The 18707-nt window shown below is 60.9% G+C and overlaps 1 protein-coding gene across 1 annotated transcript; it reads left to right on the top strand.

The window, feature by feature from the left end:
- Window positions 1-11170: 11170 nt before the first annotated feature.
- On the top strand, window positions 11171-18355 carry LOC137156931 (WAP four-disulfide core domain protein 2-like). Its single transcript, XM_067553940.1, has 4 exons — window positions 11171-11405; window positions 11689-11823; window positions 17209-17364; window positions 18155-18355. The coding sequence occupies exons 1-4, from the start codon at window positions 11321-11323 to the stop codon at window positions 18163-18165; spliced, it is 387 nt and encodes a 128-aa protein (XP_067410041.1). The 5' UTR covers window positions 11171-11320; the 3' UTR covers window positions 18166-18355.
- Window positions 18356-18707: the final 352 nt, after the last annotated feature.

Raw genomic sequence — 18707 nt, 5'->3', positions numbered from 1 at the left:
GGGGTCCTACATGGCGGAGGGGAGGGTTATTAAGATGTTTGCGTTTCGCTTCCACTCAGCTGGCTTGGAGGGGAGTTGGGAGCCCACTTAATGGCCTGGTCGTGTCCTCAGAGCAGGGGCCGGGCGTCCTGGGTTCTTCTCCCCGCTCTGCTCTGATTCACAATGGGGCCTGGGGGGGAGCCTCAGTTTCCCCCTGGAGAACATTGCCCAGCGCTCTGAACGTGGCAGGTGCCATCGTCCAGCGACGGCTCCGCCTCTCCGCGTCAGTGCTTGTAGAGAGCTTTGCACAGGGGACGCGTGTAATTAACCAGGCCTGTGCTCGGCCAGCAGTCGCTATCTCAGTGCGGGGGCAGCGATGCTCCTCACAGGCTGTGCCGTGCCTGGAACACAACGAGTCACTGCCTGGCACAGCACCGGGCTGCTCCGCTACCTCTGGCTCCAGGGGCCCGTGGCCAGCCCCGCCCCGCCCCTCGGTACCAGCATCCGCCCTTCACGCTGCAAGGGGCATTGGCATGCTCCCCCCACAGCACAGCCACCTGCTCCCCGGGTGCTGCTGAGCCAGCCCCCCCAGCGGTAACAAATGGAAAGGCAGCACCACAAGTGCCCCCATCACACTGCCTGCCCCTCCACGAACCTCCCTGTCGAATGAGGAGGGGCCCCTCTCCCCACACCGCGCAGCCAGCTCTGCCCTCTGCAGACACCGCGCGGCGCGCCATCCCGCTCTGAGCCGCTGCTGCGGCACCAGTGAACCCACGGCCCATGGTGACAGCGCCAGCCCCCTGCAATCCAGAGACCCCCCCACATCTCCCTGGTGATCTCAGTGCCCACCGCAGCTGCCACTCAGCACCGTGCTGGGCGGGACGTCCTCGTCTCCTCTCCCAGCCCCCCTGCTCCGGGCCTTGCCACACACGGCCTTGAGCATCCACCGCTCTGCCGGGCAGGGCGCCCTCATGGCCCGTGCAGCCTCCCTGCCTCCCAGGCCCTGGAGCTCAGATTTCAGACCTGGGCAACCAGCTCTCCCCCTTCCCCAATCATCTCTATCCCTCTGTGCAGAAGGCATTTGTGCCCTGCCCGGCTGAGCTCCCTGACGGCCCTCGTACCGCCCCGCCCTCCTCTGCACCTAGCACCCAAATCCTGGCGGGCCGCTTCTCCTGGCAGCACTGCCCGCTGCGGCCCAGGTCTCCAGTGGGCTGAGCCCTGGCTGCCAGGGGGAGCGACCCCGATCTCTGATGCTCCCCGTTATCGGCCGGAAGGCTCCGACGGCCCTCGCTCCCCTGCCCCCGGCTGCCTGGGCCTTACGGGGAGCTTCCCGCGGGAGTGCCGCACGGAGACCCAGACGGGAGTTGTCCCAGCGTGTGAGACCCGACCCTGCTTCTTGATGGCCGGCTGGCTGGGCTAGAGACGCGGGCGGAGAGTCGCTCAGGCGCTGGCGCTCGATGAGGTATCGCCACTGTTCACCCCGCAGTTCCCGTGTTCCGGGTTCACAGCCATTTCCACGGCCAGCCTGGCAGCTGCCCACACGCTCTCGGGCGGCTCCAGCACCAGGCCAGCCCATCACCCGCCCTGCTCCCTGGGCGACAGCCGTGCAGAGGCAGGGCAGGAATGTGCCATCAGCCTTTCTCCCCGGCTCGTCCAGCTCCGTCACAGGCGACGCACCGGGGCTGTTTGTGGGCACCGCCCTGCCCCTTCGGTTGGGTCAGTTCTTCTCCTGTCAGTTTAACCGCCCCTTTGCTCTAGTGAGAAGCCCGTTTGCTGGCTGCCCGCCCTGGGTCAGGTTTGCACTGCAAGGGAAGCCCATGGCGCGGTGCGAGCCAGAGACACTCTCTTGCAGCACACAGGCACCTCGGGCAACAGCCCGTCTGTCGCCCTGAAATGTCACACCTCCCCCATCCTCACAGGGGCTGGTCTCACGCCATCGACCTGTGGGTGACGGGGAGGGAGGGATGACAAATGCCGGGGCTGCACAGGTCTCCCAGGGCTCTGTACACGAGGAGGAAGGCGCTCAGGGGCACTGGGGTGAGCTGCTCCCGCGCGCACAGGGCAGCGTGTGCATTCGTGACTGCAGGATGGGGGCCGAGCACAGTGGGAAGGGCGCGAAGTGGACAGACTGACAGATGGACTGATTTCAAAATGGCCCTTCCCCCCCGGCAATAGAAAGGAGCCTTGCTCAGGAATATTTGCTGTGCTGCGGGCAGCCATGGGACAAGGAGAGCAGCCAGAGGGGGGGCCGTTCTCAACACACAGTTCATGCAGAGGGGACAAATCAGGGTCGCACTGGAGTCAATGGCAATAACCGTCGGCTGCAGGCTCCAAAGCGCTCCCCACCCTGAGGAGGTTCTCTGCCCCCTGAGCTGTGCAGCACACGGGCAGCCGTGCCAGCCCAAAGCCCTTCGCGAAGCTGAGCCGAGCGTCTCTGCGGCGCTGGGAGAAATGAGCCGGATCCGTGGGACACAGAAACTCACCGCGTGTCGCTTTGCCCTTTGCCGTACGCAGGGACTGAGCGTCGCCGCGCTGGGGAGCAGGGCGCACGGCGCTTTGATGGAGACGCACTCGCTCCTTGATTACAAACCCCCAGGCGTGGGCAGGCACTTCAAAGGCCTGGCAGGGCTGGTCAACGCCTACGGGCAGGACAGCATGTTTCCAGAGGGGATCAGAGAGACCCTGGCCAAGGGCGCGAAGGGAGAAATGCAGGAAGCAAAGGCCTCGGACAGCGAGTGATGGTTCTCCAGAAGGAACATATGTGGCCTAGACCACCAGCACCGGGGCCCTGGAGATCTCCAGGACGTTCAGGCTTCATTTCTGCCCACCTTTGTTGCTTCGCTGGTGCGATGCAGGGGCTGTACATACCCGGGGGGTTGTAAATACCCGGGGGGCTGGCACCCCTGCTGCGCAGATCGGTGCCTGGTGGCAGCGGGAGCTGGCTGAAAGTACGCACAGATGCCCAGATTTTCATAAGTGTGGCCGTGCAAAAAACGTGCGGGCATTGTCTGCATGTGCAAGCACACTAAGCGTGCACAAAGTGGCGGAGTCGTGCCGGCGAATGGCTGGCTAGGGGCCTGTGTGTCTGCACCCACCCAGCCTGCACGCGCACTCGTGGTAAAGGTGCATGCAAATCGGGGGTGAGGCCTCACTGCCCACGTGCAACACGCGTGCCAGTCACAGACACTGCCCCGGCCACTCAGGCCAATAGACCAGAAACAGAGAGTGCAGCAGTAGTGTGGGGCGTGCAAACCCAGGGCACTGCCCGCCGAGCTCTCCAGGCTCCCTGACTAGCCTGGCTCACACTGGGCCCCCTGTTAACCTGGACAAGGACAAGCTGTCCGGGACAGGGAGGAGCCAACGTTCCCAGCGCCCAGGGGCTGGCTCCCGCCTGGGCAGCAGCTGGGCATGTGTTTGTTTACTGCAGGGAATGGGTGATGGGGCTCCCCCATCCCCCACCCCACCCACACCCTCCCGCCAGCAGACACCCTGGTCCGGCTGGAACAGTGCCGCGGTAAATGATTTCTCAGCTCATGACACGCCTGAGGAACGTCACTGCCAGGGGCAGGGCATGGCCAGCGCCCGAAGGTCCCCTGGCAGCCAGCCCTTCCTCCAGCCGACCCCAGGGAGCCTATAAATCCGGCCGGGTTCCGAGCTGGACACTCACTCCGGCAGCACCATGAAGCCAGGGACTATCGTCCTCCTGGTGGGACTGCTCACCCTCTGGGCCGAGCTGCAGCCTGTGTCCGGACAGCCCAGGCCAAAGGGTGAGTGCACAGACAGCGGCTGCCCAGTCCCCGGTGACCTGCACGCTTTGCAGAGAAGCCAGGGACTTGCCCTGAAGGCTGGGGGCCAGGAGGTGGCTGAGGTGGCCCCCTGCCCTGCACGCTGGAGGTCAGAGCTGCTGTGCTGGTGTCGAAGGGCGGGTTGGCGGCCTGGGACTGGGCTATGGCAGCGCTATACCCTTGTGCATTGCTCCTGAGGGCAGGGGCATCGCCCCGCTGCAGCTAAGCCGGGGCGCCCTGGCATGCCAGCCGGGGGCTCCGGGCAGAGATCACTGCATGGGCTGCAGCTCAGGTCCAACGAGCTGCTTCACCAGAGAAAGTCAGGTAACTGCCATCTGCCTCGGGCTGCTGGCGCGGAGCCTGGCACTCCCAGCACAGGGACGGGCTTGGGGCTGGGCCAGGGTCCCCAGGAGCATCTGGGGAAGGGGTCAGGTGCTGGAGACTAACCTAGGGAAAAGGGGCAGCAAACATGGAGCGGGTCGTGGGGAAGCGGTGGCGCCCCCAGCTGGAGAATGTTGGAGATGCCCGGGGGACCGGCGGTGCTGGACGTCACCAGCAATGCGGGTTCCAGTCGGGGGGGGGGTGTCGCCCTAGCATTGCATTGATGCGGGGCAGCTCAGCGCACAAACTCCGGCACTGTAAGCAACTCTCCTGCCCGTCAGCGACAAGACTTCACTGAACGCAGCCTCCCGTCCCGAGTCCCAGCCTCTGCCCTGGCTGCCCCTCCTCATTGCCTAGGACAGGCTGAGCGGGCTGGGTCTAGCTCCAGGCAGCTGCAGTAAATGCCCCTCCTCTCAGGGGCAGGGGTTAGGGTCACTCAGCGCTGGAGGGTCGAGCCAGGCCCACCCCCAGAAGCGTCTCTGGCTCCAGGCAGGGCCCTCCCTTCTCCCCCACGTCTCAGAGTCTCCACGGCTGGAAGATCGAAGGGAAATGGCCAGAGATGGGGGCAAAAGCAGAAATAAAACAACCCCAGGGCGTCCCCCATCCCCGCCCGGCACAGGAGGCAGGTGACAAGGGGAGAGAGCCTGAAACAGGGGCGAGGTCACCTGGGGTCGCCTCCCTGGGAAGCCCAGCAATTACAAAGGCCACAGCTTGGGATCACTTACTGCTCGCCCTGCACTGGGGGGAGTCTCCCCTTGGCTAACCTCCCTGCTACCCGCAAGGGAGCCAGGCTTGCCCCCAGGGCCCCATCCCCCTACATGCAGGGGTGCAGCCCAGGGATGGCAATGGGCCACATCCGCGTCCAGGCCTGCCGAGCCCGAACAACACCAGATCTGCTCAACACAACCCTCGCCGCGTTGTCACGACGACCCACACGGGCCCTGCTGTGGGGGGAGCCCCTGGCCGAAGCGGGTGGGCGCATGCAGCTGGCGCGGGCCCGTCGATAACATCTCACCTGCAGCGCAGTGCGGCCTGGGGCTGGGCTGTCCCCAGACACCCCGGTGCTGCCAGCCAGCTTCTCCGGAGATGCCTGGGCGGGCCTCGGCCTGCGCAGTGGTCAGGGAAGCGAGGCTGGCAGCTCCGGATTTGGCTGGGCCCCCCCTGGTTTCCGAGGAAGACGCCCCCACCGGCCGTTCTTGTGCTACAAAACAACGGGGAGGAGGAGGCGACATCCTGACCAGGAAGCAACTTCGTCCTGCGGAGCCGCCCCTGCGGAGGAATGCGAGCATCTCGGGCGCTGTCGCGGCTGGGAACACAGAGCAGACTGTTTCCAGCGCCCGGGATGACTGCCGAGTCTCTGGACCGAAGCCAGCAGAGGCCAGGCTCCTTTCTCGGAGCGGATGCCAGCGAGTTAATTCCCCTCGAGCGCTCTGGCTGGCTGGAGGCAGCTCCAGCCAGAACAGGTTATTTTAGCAGTTAATCTCCCCGGGGTCACCGTGTAACCCTGAGCTCAGTGACTGGGCGAGGGGGAAACGTGGCTCCCAGCTGGGAAGGAGAGTCTGAGAACAAACGTCAGCCTCGCCTGGCAGGAGAAGTGGGGCCACAGATTAAAATGTCCTTTGGCGTCTCTGGGTCAGTCAGTTCTCCGCCAGTGTCCCAGGGCGACTGGAGAGAGTGCAGCCGTCCGTCCGTCCGTCCAGCTGCCTGTCACCAGAGCAGGCAGGCCCCGCACGTGGGGGCTCTGCCTGCCGCTCTTTGGTTTACCTGCTACCTTCTGCTGTGCAGCACATTTCTGGCCCCCAGAAGGCTTGTTATGAATGTCGGGGGGGGGGGACACGCTGCACCACCAAGGGCAGCTGATCATTAACAGGATCCTGCACCTGCGGTACCTCTGCTTCGGCTGCAGTGGGTGTCAGCAGCCTGGGCCTGTAGCTCCTAACCAGGGGTGCCTCCCTTGACTGTGCGGTAGTCAGGAAACTCCCGTACCCCCCGTGCGGTTTCAGCTCTCCCCGACCCAGTCCTTATCCCCGTGAGCAGCCTGGTTCCTCGGATACACACTCTTCTGACCCTCCGTAACGGATGAGCCAACAGCCAAGGCCGGCACACTTCGCTGACAAGGGGAAAGAGAGAGGACGCCTGTAAAGGGAAGGGGGAGATGGATTTGCTGTGGGTACATCAGTGACAGCAGCAGCCCTGCCACCAGGCTGCATGTCCCTGTGCAGTTTACGCCACTCTCACGGACTCCCTAACGTGGAGGAACTCGCCCATGTGGATGAGTCGTCGCAGGCCTGAAGGTGCTTGAGTGCGGCGAGGTGAAGGGGGGGAACCTCTCTGCGGCAGCAACAAGGCGTTACCCCCAGGGACAAAGTCCCCACGGCGTAAGGGCCTCCTCGATGTCTCTGCTGCTCCCGTTGTGAAGTGTGGATGCTGACGTACAGCACATGTGCCCCATCGGGTACCGTGGCTGTCCACCCAGACCTATTACTGTCTCATTGTTTCCTTGTGCTCCCCCACTGGTCCACCTGTACCCACTTCTTGTCTCCTGGCTTATGCTTGGGTGGTTAGCTCTTTGGGGCAGCGACTGTCATGGTGTTGTGTGTTTGTACAGCACCTGACACACTGGGGTCAGAGGCCAGGACTAGGGCTCCCAGGCGCTATGATAATCAGAGAATCAGAGAATCGTCGGGCTGGAAGGGACCTCATGAGGTCATCTAGTTCAGTCGGCTGCATTTATGGCAGGACCAAGCATTAGCTGACTGTCCCTGACAGGTGTTTGTCTAACCAGCTCTTAAAAACCTCCTCAACCTCCCTAGGCAATTTGTTGACTACCCAGACAGTTAGGAAGTTTTTCCTAATGTCCAACCAGAACTGCCCTGGCTGCAACTTATGGCCATTGCTTCTTGTTCTATCCTCAGAGGTTAATGAGAACAATTTACCTCCCTCCTCCTGGTAACAACCGTTAAATAATAGACAAACAACAACAACACTGGGTCTCCTTAACTGCCTCCCTCGCAGTCTATCCCAAGGAAACCCTCCATGCTGGACCCTTCTGAGCCGAAGAGAAGAGAAGAGAAGAGCGAGAACACAATCAGCAAAGCTGACGCTAGCTATGCCTCCGGGCGAACGGATAAAAGAAAGGCCCCGGTCCCTGGCGGAGGGGAAGGATGCGATGCAGTGGGCACCGGTGAGTGGCTGGGACGCTGACGGCTCCCGACACCCAAGGAAGGGAAGCAGAGGGGCTCATTTCTCCCTCTTTGGAGCTCAGCTATTAGGATGGCTGGAGGCGTTTCCTAGGCACACAGCATGCATCCCTCGGGATGAGGCAGAAGAAGAGGACACTTGAGTTAGATCCTCTTGCAGACACGGTGAGACTCCGTCATCGTTGAGCTCCCAAGCCCTCAACCAAGAGGCCCTGGGCTATCTGACTCTGCCCTGCAGGTTCTCCTCGCTCTCCTTTGCAAGGGGCAGTCGGATTAGGGCTAGCGGGTCGGCTCCCTCTGTGCGGGGCTCTCTGACCTGCTGAAGTCAACCCCCCCCAAGCCCATTTCGCAGGCCTGGGGCCCACCATGGGGAGGGGTTTGATGCTGGCACTTGTAACTGGTTAATTCCTGCAGCGCACAAGGCCCGCGACAGATGGGCAGGTAATGAGCTACGGTACCAGACAATGGACTTTCTCGGGGCTTCCTGGCTGCTGCGGAAGAGGAAGCGCCATCGAGCAGGATGCCTAGTATTATTTGATCTTTGTAATACTGGAGCGCCTCGGAGCCCTCATCATGGACCATGGCCCCCCGGTGCTAGGTGCTGTACAAATTGAACACAAGTCGTTCTCAGCCCTGAAGAACTGACAACCAACCTGCCACCTTGGGGAAAGGCAGTGGGATTGTCCCAGGTCACCGTAGGCCTCACCAGCTGCCCCAGGGCGACGTTCAGGTCCATATGGACAGTCCCTCTGGTGTAAACAGACACCACCATCTTCTCCTGCACTGGGATCTGCAGAGCCCTCCAAGAGCTGCTATGCCTGGAGGTGAACAGGAACAAACCCAGCTTTGTTTATTCAGAGCAGTCACTTGCTTCAGCTTCACCAGCAGAACCGGAGTCTGCTGCAACCTAGAGAAACCAGATCAGACCAGTTTCCACAACGCAGCTCTCTAGCAAGGCTAATAAGTGACAGCAGCTCCTGGCCCGTGGAAACCAAAGCTAGACGCAAACTGCTGGGGAACTGAGGCTGCAGGGCTCACGAGGCCATAGCGCGTGTGCATCCATAAGGATGCGGTGGCCAGGTGCTCCGGTATCCATGTTCCCCGTGGACCAAGCCCTGGCGTAAGGGCCTCGCTGCTGTAAGGTGTCGGCCCGGGGTCCAGACGCCACATGGGGACTGACGTCTGGGGTCAGAGGTGCAGTGTGTGCATTGCACTCAGCCACCAGCGCTGTGCCCGGCGTGACCTTCGACAGCCGGCTGTGCACACGGGTGGGAGGGGGCAGCTGGCCCTCACTGGGGGTTTGGTTGGCAGGACCAAAAGAAAGGGGGCGGGTCGAGGAGAAATCTGGACCCTGAGACGGACAGTCCAACGCACCAGGTCAGCCTGATTGACAGGGCAGGCAGGCCAATGAGGGTGCCAGGAGCACAGGGGGGGCCCTCCTCCATGTGTGAGCTGGAACTGGCTGGGCAGAGCTAAGGACAGAGTAGCCGCACCAGGGAGACGAGCTGAGCAGAGTGGGGCTGGGGCTGGGGCTGGAGCCGTCTGGAGCTGGGTGCAGGAGGCCAGAGAAGAAGCCCAGGAGCTGAGCTGAGCAGACCCACAGCAGCAGAGCCAGAGAGGCCCAAGGAGCGTCCCAGGGAGCGGAGCCGAGTTGCACTGAGACGGGGCAGGGGCTGGGGCAGGTGCCGGGGCCGTCCGGAGCTCGGCGCGGTGAGCAAGCGGCTGGGGGGAGCGAGGGGAACCCTGGGCAGGGCCCGACGCAGGGAGACGCCCCCAGCCCAGAGCCTGCGCAGGCCGGATGGGGAGGGGGCCGTGACCCCGATGGGGCGACGCTGAGAGAAAGGCCCTGCCCCCTATCACCTGGGGGCATGTGGCCACCGCCAGAGCCAGTGTCCGACCCACGGCGTCCCTGCCGTGCAGCCAGGGCCTGGGCAGGGGGCCCGCGACGTGTGAGGAGCAGTTTTGTCATCCCCTCCCACCGCTGACAGCGTCACGGCACAGGTGCAGGTTATGTGCAAAGAGCCTCTCCTCGCACGGGTGCCTGACACGAGGCGTGTGGGCGTCTGCCCTGGCTTTTGTTATTACGTCAACCATCCAGTGCAGTGCGAGGGCAGGGTGTGTGAGCGCAAACAGCCCCATTGATTTACAGCCGCTCCACGCCTTACCTCATTGTTGACTTTAAATTACTTGGCAATTTGCACAGGGACAGAGCTGCCAAACTCTCCCTGACCCAGAGCGTCGAGAGTCAGCACAGGGTCCATGTCCGCCTGCAGCAGATGCTGCTTCCGCCTCCAATGTAGCCTGGAGCAAATCAGTCTCTGGCTGTGCCTCAGTTTCCCCATCTGAGACTTGGGGATAAGGAGACAGTCACCTGCCACGCTTCATAACGACACCCTCCCTTACCTCTTGAGAAGCCGAATTCATTACTGCTCGTGAAAGGGCTCTGCCACTGGATGGCTCCAGGGAGGGGCGCAGTTGTTACTCCCATCCCAGGGCTCACGGGCCTTTGGTTCAGATGGACGGCTCCACTTCCCCTGACCGGGGACAGCGGGAACTGCTCTCAGACCTCCTGTGCAGCCTCAGCCCTCAGAAGTGCACCCTGGGCATGGGGGGATCATTGTATGTAGGTGAGCCCATCACCGTGGTATCCGCCTGCCTGAAATCATGGTAGCGCCGTTGGCTCCAGGCCTTTAGCTATTACAGGTTTTGCAGTCTCAGCGGCAGGGAAGATTCCTCCTTCCTATCCCCTCCCAAACACGAGGCGGGAGCATTGCTAGCACACAGAGGCTGCTGCAGTAGAGTTGTGAGTGAGTGATTTCTGCAGACCAGACACACGTAGCAGGTCGGCATGCCACAGCCTAACCCAGGGGATCGTCATTGCAGGGGCGTTTCTGGTGGGGTTGCTCAGGGATCAGTTTTAGGCCTGACACGATTCAACGTTTTCCTCAGTGGAGAGAAACTACCAAGTGTCAAAGGGCTCGTTAATCTAGTGGGAAAAGGCAGAACGAGCACCAATGGCTGGAAGCTAAACGCGGACACATTCCAGTGAGAGACACGGCACCAATTGTTAGCGGCGCAGCAGGCAATCCATCACTCGGATACAGTCCCCAGCAAACGCGGATTCTCCTTCACCCGCAGGCGGGAGCCTTTCTGGAAGGTGCTTTCGTCACACACAGGAGACTGGGTTCAGTGCAGGGGGGCCAGGCAGCCGTTCTCAATGGGCCACTGGCCACCCAGTCAGCACACAGCTGCGGCCCATGGGACACCCTAAGGGGTATATGTACGGTGTGGATCGGCCCACGTACAGCTGCATAGGCGGCCCGCAATGGTCAATAGGCTGAGAACGCTGACCTAAGGGCTCTGTTGGCCTTAAACTCTGGGACTCCATGAAAACGTGTCTTTGGGTTTCGGTGTCCAACCTGCTGCAGTTTGTGGGGAAGCCACAGAGAGGGCGCAGTTATTCGGAGCCACGCGCTCGGATGCACAGAGCACGTTCAGGCTGCGATTCTCCCCCTCACCGGGACGCAGCGTCCCCTGAGACGTGCCACGCATAGAAAAACCCCCAGGGGAGCTGCAATCCCCACCTGCTCCAACGAAACAAGTTCTTGAATCGCCCTTGCCCCCGCGTGTCTGGGGACCGGAGGTAGCGGGGGGGCTGTCCAGGAGCCGCAGCAGACGGAGATGGGCAGGATGAAACAACAGCTGTCGGGCCACCCGCTGCACGCACAGACGATGCTGGGTCCCTTCCACGCTCTGACTTCCTGGTTCGCAGCCGGGCCAGAGCAGATACCTGATACCCACAGATTGTGCAATGGAATCAAGAGGGAGCGCGACTCTCCCGTTGCGTTGCGTTGCCTATAAATCACCTGGGAGCCAGTCCCCTCCCTCCCCGGCTGCTGCCTCACCTGTGGGAAAGCTTAAAGCCCAGCCTGGGTCAGCTCTGGACACTCTGAGCCAGCTCCCGACAGCACCGTGATGAAGTCCAGCAGCTTCGTCCTCCTCGTGGGGCTCCTGGCGCTCTGGGCCGAGCTGCCACTGGTGTCTGGCCAGAACGTTACAAGTGAGTAGGAACGCCCAGCCCCACCCCACATCCCCGCCGAGGCGGCCATTGCAGCCCCACGCCAGCCCCCTCCCTATGGACACAGCCCTTCGGGCTGGAGGGAGCCCACGCAGGGGAGGGGTCCTGGGCCTCGAGAGCCAGGATGGAGCCAGGACCCGGCCCCACACCCTCAGCTTTTGGGTGTTCGAGGGCCTCTCGCCATGCCCGGTGCCCATGGGCCCTATCCCTCCGGGCCCAGAGCCTGCCCCTCTCACTGGGACGCCGTGGGCCTTTCCCGTTTCAGAGAAAGAGGGCGTGTGCCCCGACGCAGCGGTGGAGGCGACTAACTGCACGGAGGCGTGCCAGTCCGACGGCGACTGCGAGGACAACCTCAAGTGCTGCCAGGCAGGCTGCGGATGGTCCTGCCAGATCCCCAACGGTAACGCTCCCTCTTAGCATTCCTGCACGCCACACGTAGCCGCTGCGTCCCTGCCGCTGCCCTGCCCACGGGGCCGGGAGGAAGCACCTTTGACTCAGGCGAGCTGGTGACCCGGATCTTAATGGCTGGGAGCCGTTTGAACCGGGCTCCTCCTCAAGCGCCCAGCTTTGCTGCGCTGCCAGGACACGTGCTGAAGTAGCAGGTGGCGCAGCGGGTGAAGGGAGCAAGGGAAAGTCTCCTGGATACGCAAGGATTGCTGCGTGCGTTTCAGCTCCTCCGTGCACCTGTACCGTGGCAGTGCCCGCAGGCCCCCGGTGGGGTAGGGCCCCCATCATGCCAGGCGCTGCACAGTTCCCAGGGTGGGGCTGTGCCGGGCGCTGCACAGTTCCCAGGGTGGGACTGTGCCAGGCGCTGCACTATTTCTGAATTGGGGCCTCTGGTGGGGGCCGTGCTGGGGGCCCAGTTCCCAGGTTGGGGGCTCAGGGGTGGGGGCTGCGCCGGGCGCTGCACAGTTCCCAGGGTGGGACTGTGGGTGGGGCTGTGCCGGGTGCTGCACAGTTCCTAGGCTGGGGGCTCAGGGCGGGGGCTGCACAATTCCCAGGTTGGGGCCCCGGGTGGGGCTGCGCCGGGCGCTGCACAGTTCCCAGGGTGGGACTGTGGGTGGGGCTGTGGCGGGTGCTGCACAGTTCCCAGGCTGGGGGCTCAGGGCGGGGGCTGCGCCGGGGGCTGCACAATTCCCAGGTTGGGGCCCCGGGTGGGGCTGCGCCGGGCGCTGCACAGTTCCCAGGCTGGGGGCTCAGGGCAGGGGCTGCGCCGGGGGCTGCACAATTCCCAGGTTGGGGCCCCGGGTGGGGCTGCGCCGGGCGCTGCACAGTTCCCAGGCTGGACTGCAGGTAGGGGCTGTGTGATTCCCACACAAAACTCCCAGCACAGCAGCATTTAACTCCAGACAGAGGAATGATACAGAAATGAGGAGGCTAGTTAAAAGAAAATTAAAAGGAGCAGTCACAAGAGTGAAATGTCTGTAAGCTGCGTGGAAACCTTTTAAAAACGCCCTAATAGAGACTCAATGTAGACTAGATGTATGCCCCCAAATTTAAAAAAAATAGTAAGATGACCCAAAAAATGCCACCGTGGCTAAACAACAGGGTAAAAGAGACAGTTAGAGGCACAAAGGCATCCTTTAAAAATGGGAAGTCAAATCCGGCTGAGGAAAACAGAAAGCAGCAGAAACTCTGGCAAGTCAAGTGTAAGGATAATCAGGCAGGGCAAAAAAGAATCTGAAGAGCAACTAGGAAAAGACTCAAAAACCAACAGCAAAAATGTTTTGAAATACGTCAGAAGCAGGCAGCTGCCAAACAAGCAGGGGGGCCGCTGGACGATCAGGGTGCTAAAGGAGCACTCAGGGAAGACAAGGCAGACATTGCAGAGAAGCTAACTGACTTATTTGCATTGGTCTGCGCTGCAGAGGCTGTGAGGGAGATTCCCACACCTGAGCCATTCCTTGTAGGTGACACATCTGAGGAGCTGCCCCAGACTGAGGTGTCAGTGCTGGAGGTTTTGGAACCAATGTCTAAAGTCAACAGTAATAAGTCACCAGGACCAGCTGGTGTTCACAAGTGTTCTGAAGGAACTCAAATGTGAAATTGCAGAATTACTGACTGTGGCGTGTAACTTATCACTTAAATCAGCCTTTGGACCAGATGACTGGAGGGTCGCTAACGTGATGCTGATTTCTAAAAAAAGCTCCAGAGGGAATCCTGGCAATTACAGGCCAGTAAGCCTAACTTTAGGAAATTGATTGAAACTTTAGCAAAGAACCGAATTATCGGCCCCATAGATGAACACAATGTGTTGGAGGAAGAGACAACACGGGTTTTGTAAAGGGAAATCATGCTTCACCAATCAGTTAGAATTATTTGAGGGGGGAGGTCAACAAACATGTGTACCAGGGTGACCCAGTGGATACAGTCTACTTGGACTTTCAGAAAGCCGTTGACAAGGTCCCTCACCAAAGGCTCTTAAGCAAAGTGAGCTGTCCTGGGATCAGAGGGAAGGCCCTCTCCTGGATCAGCAACTGGTTAAAAGACAGGAAGCAACGGGTAGGAATAAATGATCAGTTTTCACAGTGGAGAGAGGTAAATAGTGGGGTCCCCCAAAGATCTGTACTGGGACCAGGACTGTTCAACATATTCATAAATCATCTAGAAAAAGGCGTAAACAGAGAGGTGGCAAAGTTTGTAGGCAATACAAAATTACTCAAGATAGTTAAGGCCAAGGCAGACTGCGAGGAGTTACAATGGGATCTCACCAAACTGGGTGACTGGGCAACAAAATGGCAATGCACATTGGAAAACATAATCCCAGCTACACAAATGATGGGGTCTAAATTAGCTGTTACCACTCAAGAAAAAAATCTTGGCGTCATCATGGATAATTCTCTGAAAACATCCACTCAGTGTGCAGTGGCAGCCAAATAAAAAAAAAAAGCTAACAGCGTTCGGAACCATTGTGAAAGGGATAGATAATAAAACAGAAGGTATCATAATGCCACTATAAAAAGCCATATAAAACTGCACGCAGGTGTGGTCTCCCTATCTGAAAAAAGATGTTAGGAGTTATTGAGACAGGGATAGATAAGACAGTAAACATTATATTGCTACTATGGAAAGCCGTGGTATGCCCACACCTTGAATACTGCATGCAGATCTGGTCACTCCCGTCTAAAAATATATACAATAGAACTGGAAAAGGTACAGAGAAGGGCAACAGAAATGAGTGGGGGTGTGGAACAGCTTCCGTACGGTGCGAGATTAAAAAGACTGGGACTGTTTAGCTTGGAAAAGAACTGATTAAGGGGGATATGATAGAGGTCTATAAAATCATGAACGGCATGGAGACAGTGAAGTGTTTGTTACCCCTTCACATAACACAAGAACTAGGAGTCACCCAAGGAAATCAACAGGCAGCAGGTTTAAAACAAACAAAAGGACGTATTTCTGCACCCAACACACAGTCAGCCTGTGGAACTCGTTGCCAGGGGATGTTGTGAAGGGCAAAAGTATAACTGGGTTCAAAGAAGCACTAGTTAAGTTCCTGGAGGACAGATCCGTCCAGGCTGTTAGCCAAGATGCCCAGGGATGCAGCCCCACGCTCTGGGTTTCCCTAAATCCTGGGCTGCCAGAGGCTGGGACTGGCCAGGGGACGGATCACTGTTCTGGTCTGACCCAGGGTGGCCATTCTTATGTTCTGCCTAGGTGGGGCCCTGGCAGGGGCACAGCTGAGGCGTAAAGGCACCTTTGAGTGTCTGAAGGCCGCTTGCGTTCTCCTGTGCAGAGAAGCCCCCACCCCATGCCGCTTGGCCCCTTTCTTTCCCCAGGGATCCGCAGTCAGTTCTGAGCAAAGCTTGCCCAGGCTTGCTGGGTTGTGAGCCCGATTTGGCTCTGAAGCAGACTGCAGCCCGGGCTTGGCTCTGCTCTCACTTACACCCCGGGGAAGCAGAGGGCGGGAGGGCTCCACTGAAGTGAGTGGAGTGATAGTGCCGCTCTCCTAGCCTGATACCCCCAAGAAGGCCCTGCCACACCCCAGCCTGACTTCACATCAGGGGAGTGCGGCATGCCAGGGTGGACGCTCTGAGGGCAGTTGCACCTTGCTCTGGAAGCTGCGGCAGGCAGCCCACGGCCCCGTGCGCCAGGTGGACGCAGGGAGCCCTTGTCCTCTGCCTCTCAGTAACCACAGCAGGCCAAGGAGATTCAGGAGCTGCTTATGTTTGTTCCTCCAACTCTCTGCCCCTTCAAAGCACCCCTGCAAACTGTGCAGCCTCCTCCCAGCCAAAGGGAGCCCAGCCAGCAGGGACGTGTTTGTGCTCCAGGCAGCATAGTCCCTTCTCCCCAAGCCACAGCACGTTGCAGGCCGTTTCACGTTGCTCTCTGCCTCGGTCCCGTCTGCAGGCTGGGGACACACAGTGCAGGAGCGTTGCTGATAAACTACAGCCCAAGAACCGCTACAGAGCCAACTGCAGGAGCCGGTGAGAGAAGAGAGATGGCAAGGCTAGAGAATCAGTGCTGGAAGGCCAGGAATTGCCAAGGGCAGAGGGAGAAAGGGAACATGCAGCATTGGGGAAAGCTTCTGCCTGGGAAGAATCCCCAGAGGGACATGGTGTCCTGCCCAGGGGACCCAGCAGGGACACAGAATCATAGAACCTCAGGAGGTGTCTAGTCCAACCCCCTGCTGAAAGCAGGACCAACCCAACTAAATCATCCCAGCCAGGGCTTTGTCAAGCTGCAGCTTAAAAACCTCTAAGATGGAGGTGACTCTCAGCAGGCGGGAACAGGCGCTCCTTTCCCGTGTAGAGGGGAAACCCAGCGCATACAGCCTCTGTGCACCTGAACTTCCTTTTGCAGCCCGCAGCTCTGTCTGTACCTTGTGTGACCCTTTGTAAAGCCCCATCCCCACCCCTGCAGGGCCTGGGCTCGGGCACAGAGACATGCCAGACGCCCTGAGGGCCCCTATTTCCCCTGGGTGCCCAGGCACTGCTGGGGAGCCTCTGGAGCCGACGGGCTTGAGAGCAGCTGAAGGGGCCGGTGGAGCTGCTCTGAGCCTGGGCTGTCCCCGGGGGCAGCAGTGCAAGGTGCAGTCGGTGTGGGGGGGCTGCTGCTCAGCCTGAATCCCAGCTGTCCTGGGAGTGCCCTGGCCCAGCAGAGCCTGGCCCAGCCGCAGCCCATTTCCCGGCAGGAAGAGGCTCTCTTCTGAGGAGCTGTTATTGCACAGGCCGGGGCCGAGGTCCCAGTGCGGGATTTGGCCTGATCTACCCCCACCCCCACTCCCCGCCTGCTCCTCACTTCTCTCCCCACTGGCCTCCCCCTCTGCTGCTGGGCCTCCCAGGGACTGGAGCAGCCCACCCCCCTCAGGGCTCCGGGTGCAATCCGGCCCGTTGCCTCTCCAGGGTGTGAAAGCAGCCGCTTTACCGACCTAGCCCCAGCGCGGACGGCACTGGGTCGACGGGAGAATTCTCCCGCCTCTGGAGGCGGGATTTACCGACAGCGCCAGGACAAGCCTTGTCGTGGGGGCAGGCAGCCTGGCACTGGAGCGCTACAGCGGGGCTGTCGCTACGGTGCAGCTGTGCCGCTGCGGCATTTCCAGTGCAGACTGCTCCTGAGAGCACCGTTGCGCAGGGGCCGGGCTGCGTACAGACGAGCAGCAGTGAGGGAGGCCCCTCGTCTCCTTCGCACAGAGCCCCTGAAGCCAGGCGGTGCCCCTCGGGTGCGGAGACTTTCCTTGCAGAGCAGCGAGCCCACCCAGTCCCCCTCCGGGGAGTGGCTCTGTTGAGCCCAGGGCAGAGGGACCCGCACATTAATCTCACACTGTCTCCTTCCGTCCTTTCAGCAAAGCCTGGCACGTGCCCGAAGGTGAGTGGTGGAATCCCCTTGCTGGGTCTGTGCAGGAACCAGTGCAAAGTGGACTCGCAGTGCCCAGGGGTCCAGAAGTGCTGCGCCAACGGCTGCGGCAAAGTGGCGTGTGTCACGCCCAACTTTTCAAAAGGTGAGCGTAGCAGTTCCTGGGGCACGAGCTCCGGGGGCGCGGGACAGACAGCACGGCGTCCCTGCTTGTGCTCCGGGGGCGCGGGACAGACAGCGCAGCACCCCTGCCCATAGCACAGCATCCCCGTCCGAGCTCCGGGGCCACGGTACAGGCAGCACAGCATCCCGTCCATGCTCCTGCGGGAGGGGCAGCGTGGAGTAGGGCTGGCAGGGAACCCCACGCCCCATCTTCAGCGCCCAGGGCCCATGGCCAGTCTTCCCGGGGACTGGGGGATCTCTTCTCACTGCACAGCTATGTGGGACGCTCGGAGACCGCGGGGCTGGGCAGGCAGACAGACGTGGAGGGAGATCTGCTCCTTGCCCCCCGCTGGGTATTCAGTGCCATCTGCCCCTCGGGGCCGGCCTGTTGGATTCGCTCGCCGAGGAGTTCCAGGGCCAGCAGAGCAGAGGCTGAGCCAGAGAACGAGGAATTCTCCAGTGGCTGGAAGCAGGGCTGAGAGTGTGAGACACCCCCGCCCTCCCGAGATCTCCGCCGGCCACAGGGCTCAGCCTGGGACACAGCTTCCAGCAGGGCTTTCATTACGGGTTCCCTATGCTGGGGGGCCGCAGCTCTGAGCAGGGCAAGGGGGCTCTGCCGCCGCAGGGGTCCCAGGACACAGCCTCCAGGCCAGCAGGGGCTGGCAGGGCCCAGAAGGTGATTCAGTGTCAGCATCATCCCTGCACCCAGTCGGGGGGGAGTCCTGCTCACAGCCCCCTCCCTGCCTCCTCATTGCTTGATCTTCTCTTTGCAGATGCAGCCTAGACCTGCAAAGGGAGATTGTCTCTCTGACATGCCCGTCGCCCTGCACACGACTCCCACCGCCCCAGCACGGAGCTGTCCTGCTGTCTAGCCCCCTGCCCAGGGCTCTCCTGGAGCAGCACATCCAGCCTCTGCCTTCTCTCCCTGACCCCAATAAAACAGCCTGGCCCCACAGCTCTGCTGGTCGTGTCTCAATCTTCTCCAGCTCTTTGGGCCAGGTACCTGGCCGGCTCCAACACCTGGTGCCCCTGGGCTCCGATCATGCACCCCCGCCTCACCACAGACATTGCCCGTGTCCAAACCTGTGCTCACCAGCTCAGCCTGCACCGTGCAAACCGGCTGTTTGTCTTGCAAGGCGGGTGCACGTCCCATTGACGGGCACATCCAGCTGCAGACATGTGCACAATCCCAGGCTGAGAATGTGCCCGGGCCGCCCTCCTGCTCCTGTCAGTCGCCTGGGGCTGGGACAGGGCAGTCAGGCACTTTGCTCTCCCCCACCCATCGCGTGTGTCCAGCCCCTTCACGTGCCGTACTAGGCCCTGCCC

Source organism: Emydura macquarii, unplaced genomic scaffold (genome assembly GCF_026122565.2).
Source record: "Emydura macquarii macquarii isolate MOO-44397 ecotype Brisbane River unplaced genomic scaffold, CSIRO-AGI_Emac_v2 contig_1483, whole genome shotgun sequence".
NCBI lineage: Eukaryota > Metazoa > Chordata > Testudines > Chelidae > Emydura > Emydura macquarii.
The sequence above is the reverse complement of the archived record's forward strand: the minus strand, read 5'-3'. Positions and strand labels throughout refer to the sequence as shown.

Excerpts from the sequence above, each read along its gene's own strand:
- LOC137156931 (XM_067553940.1), top strand. The coding sequence starts at position 11,321 with ATGAAGTCCAGCAGCTTCGTCCTCCTCGTGGGGCTCCTGGCGCTCTGG. Across the intron at positions 11,406-11,688 it reads GTCTGGCCAGAACGTTACAA|AGAAAGAGGGCGTGTGCCCC; the intron begins GTGAGTAGGAAC and ends TTCCCGTTTCAG. Across the intron at positions 11,824-17,208 it reads GTCCTGCCAGATCCCCAACG|CAAAGCCTGGCACGTGCCCG; the intron begins GTAACGCTCCCT and ends CCGTCCTTTCAG.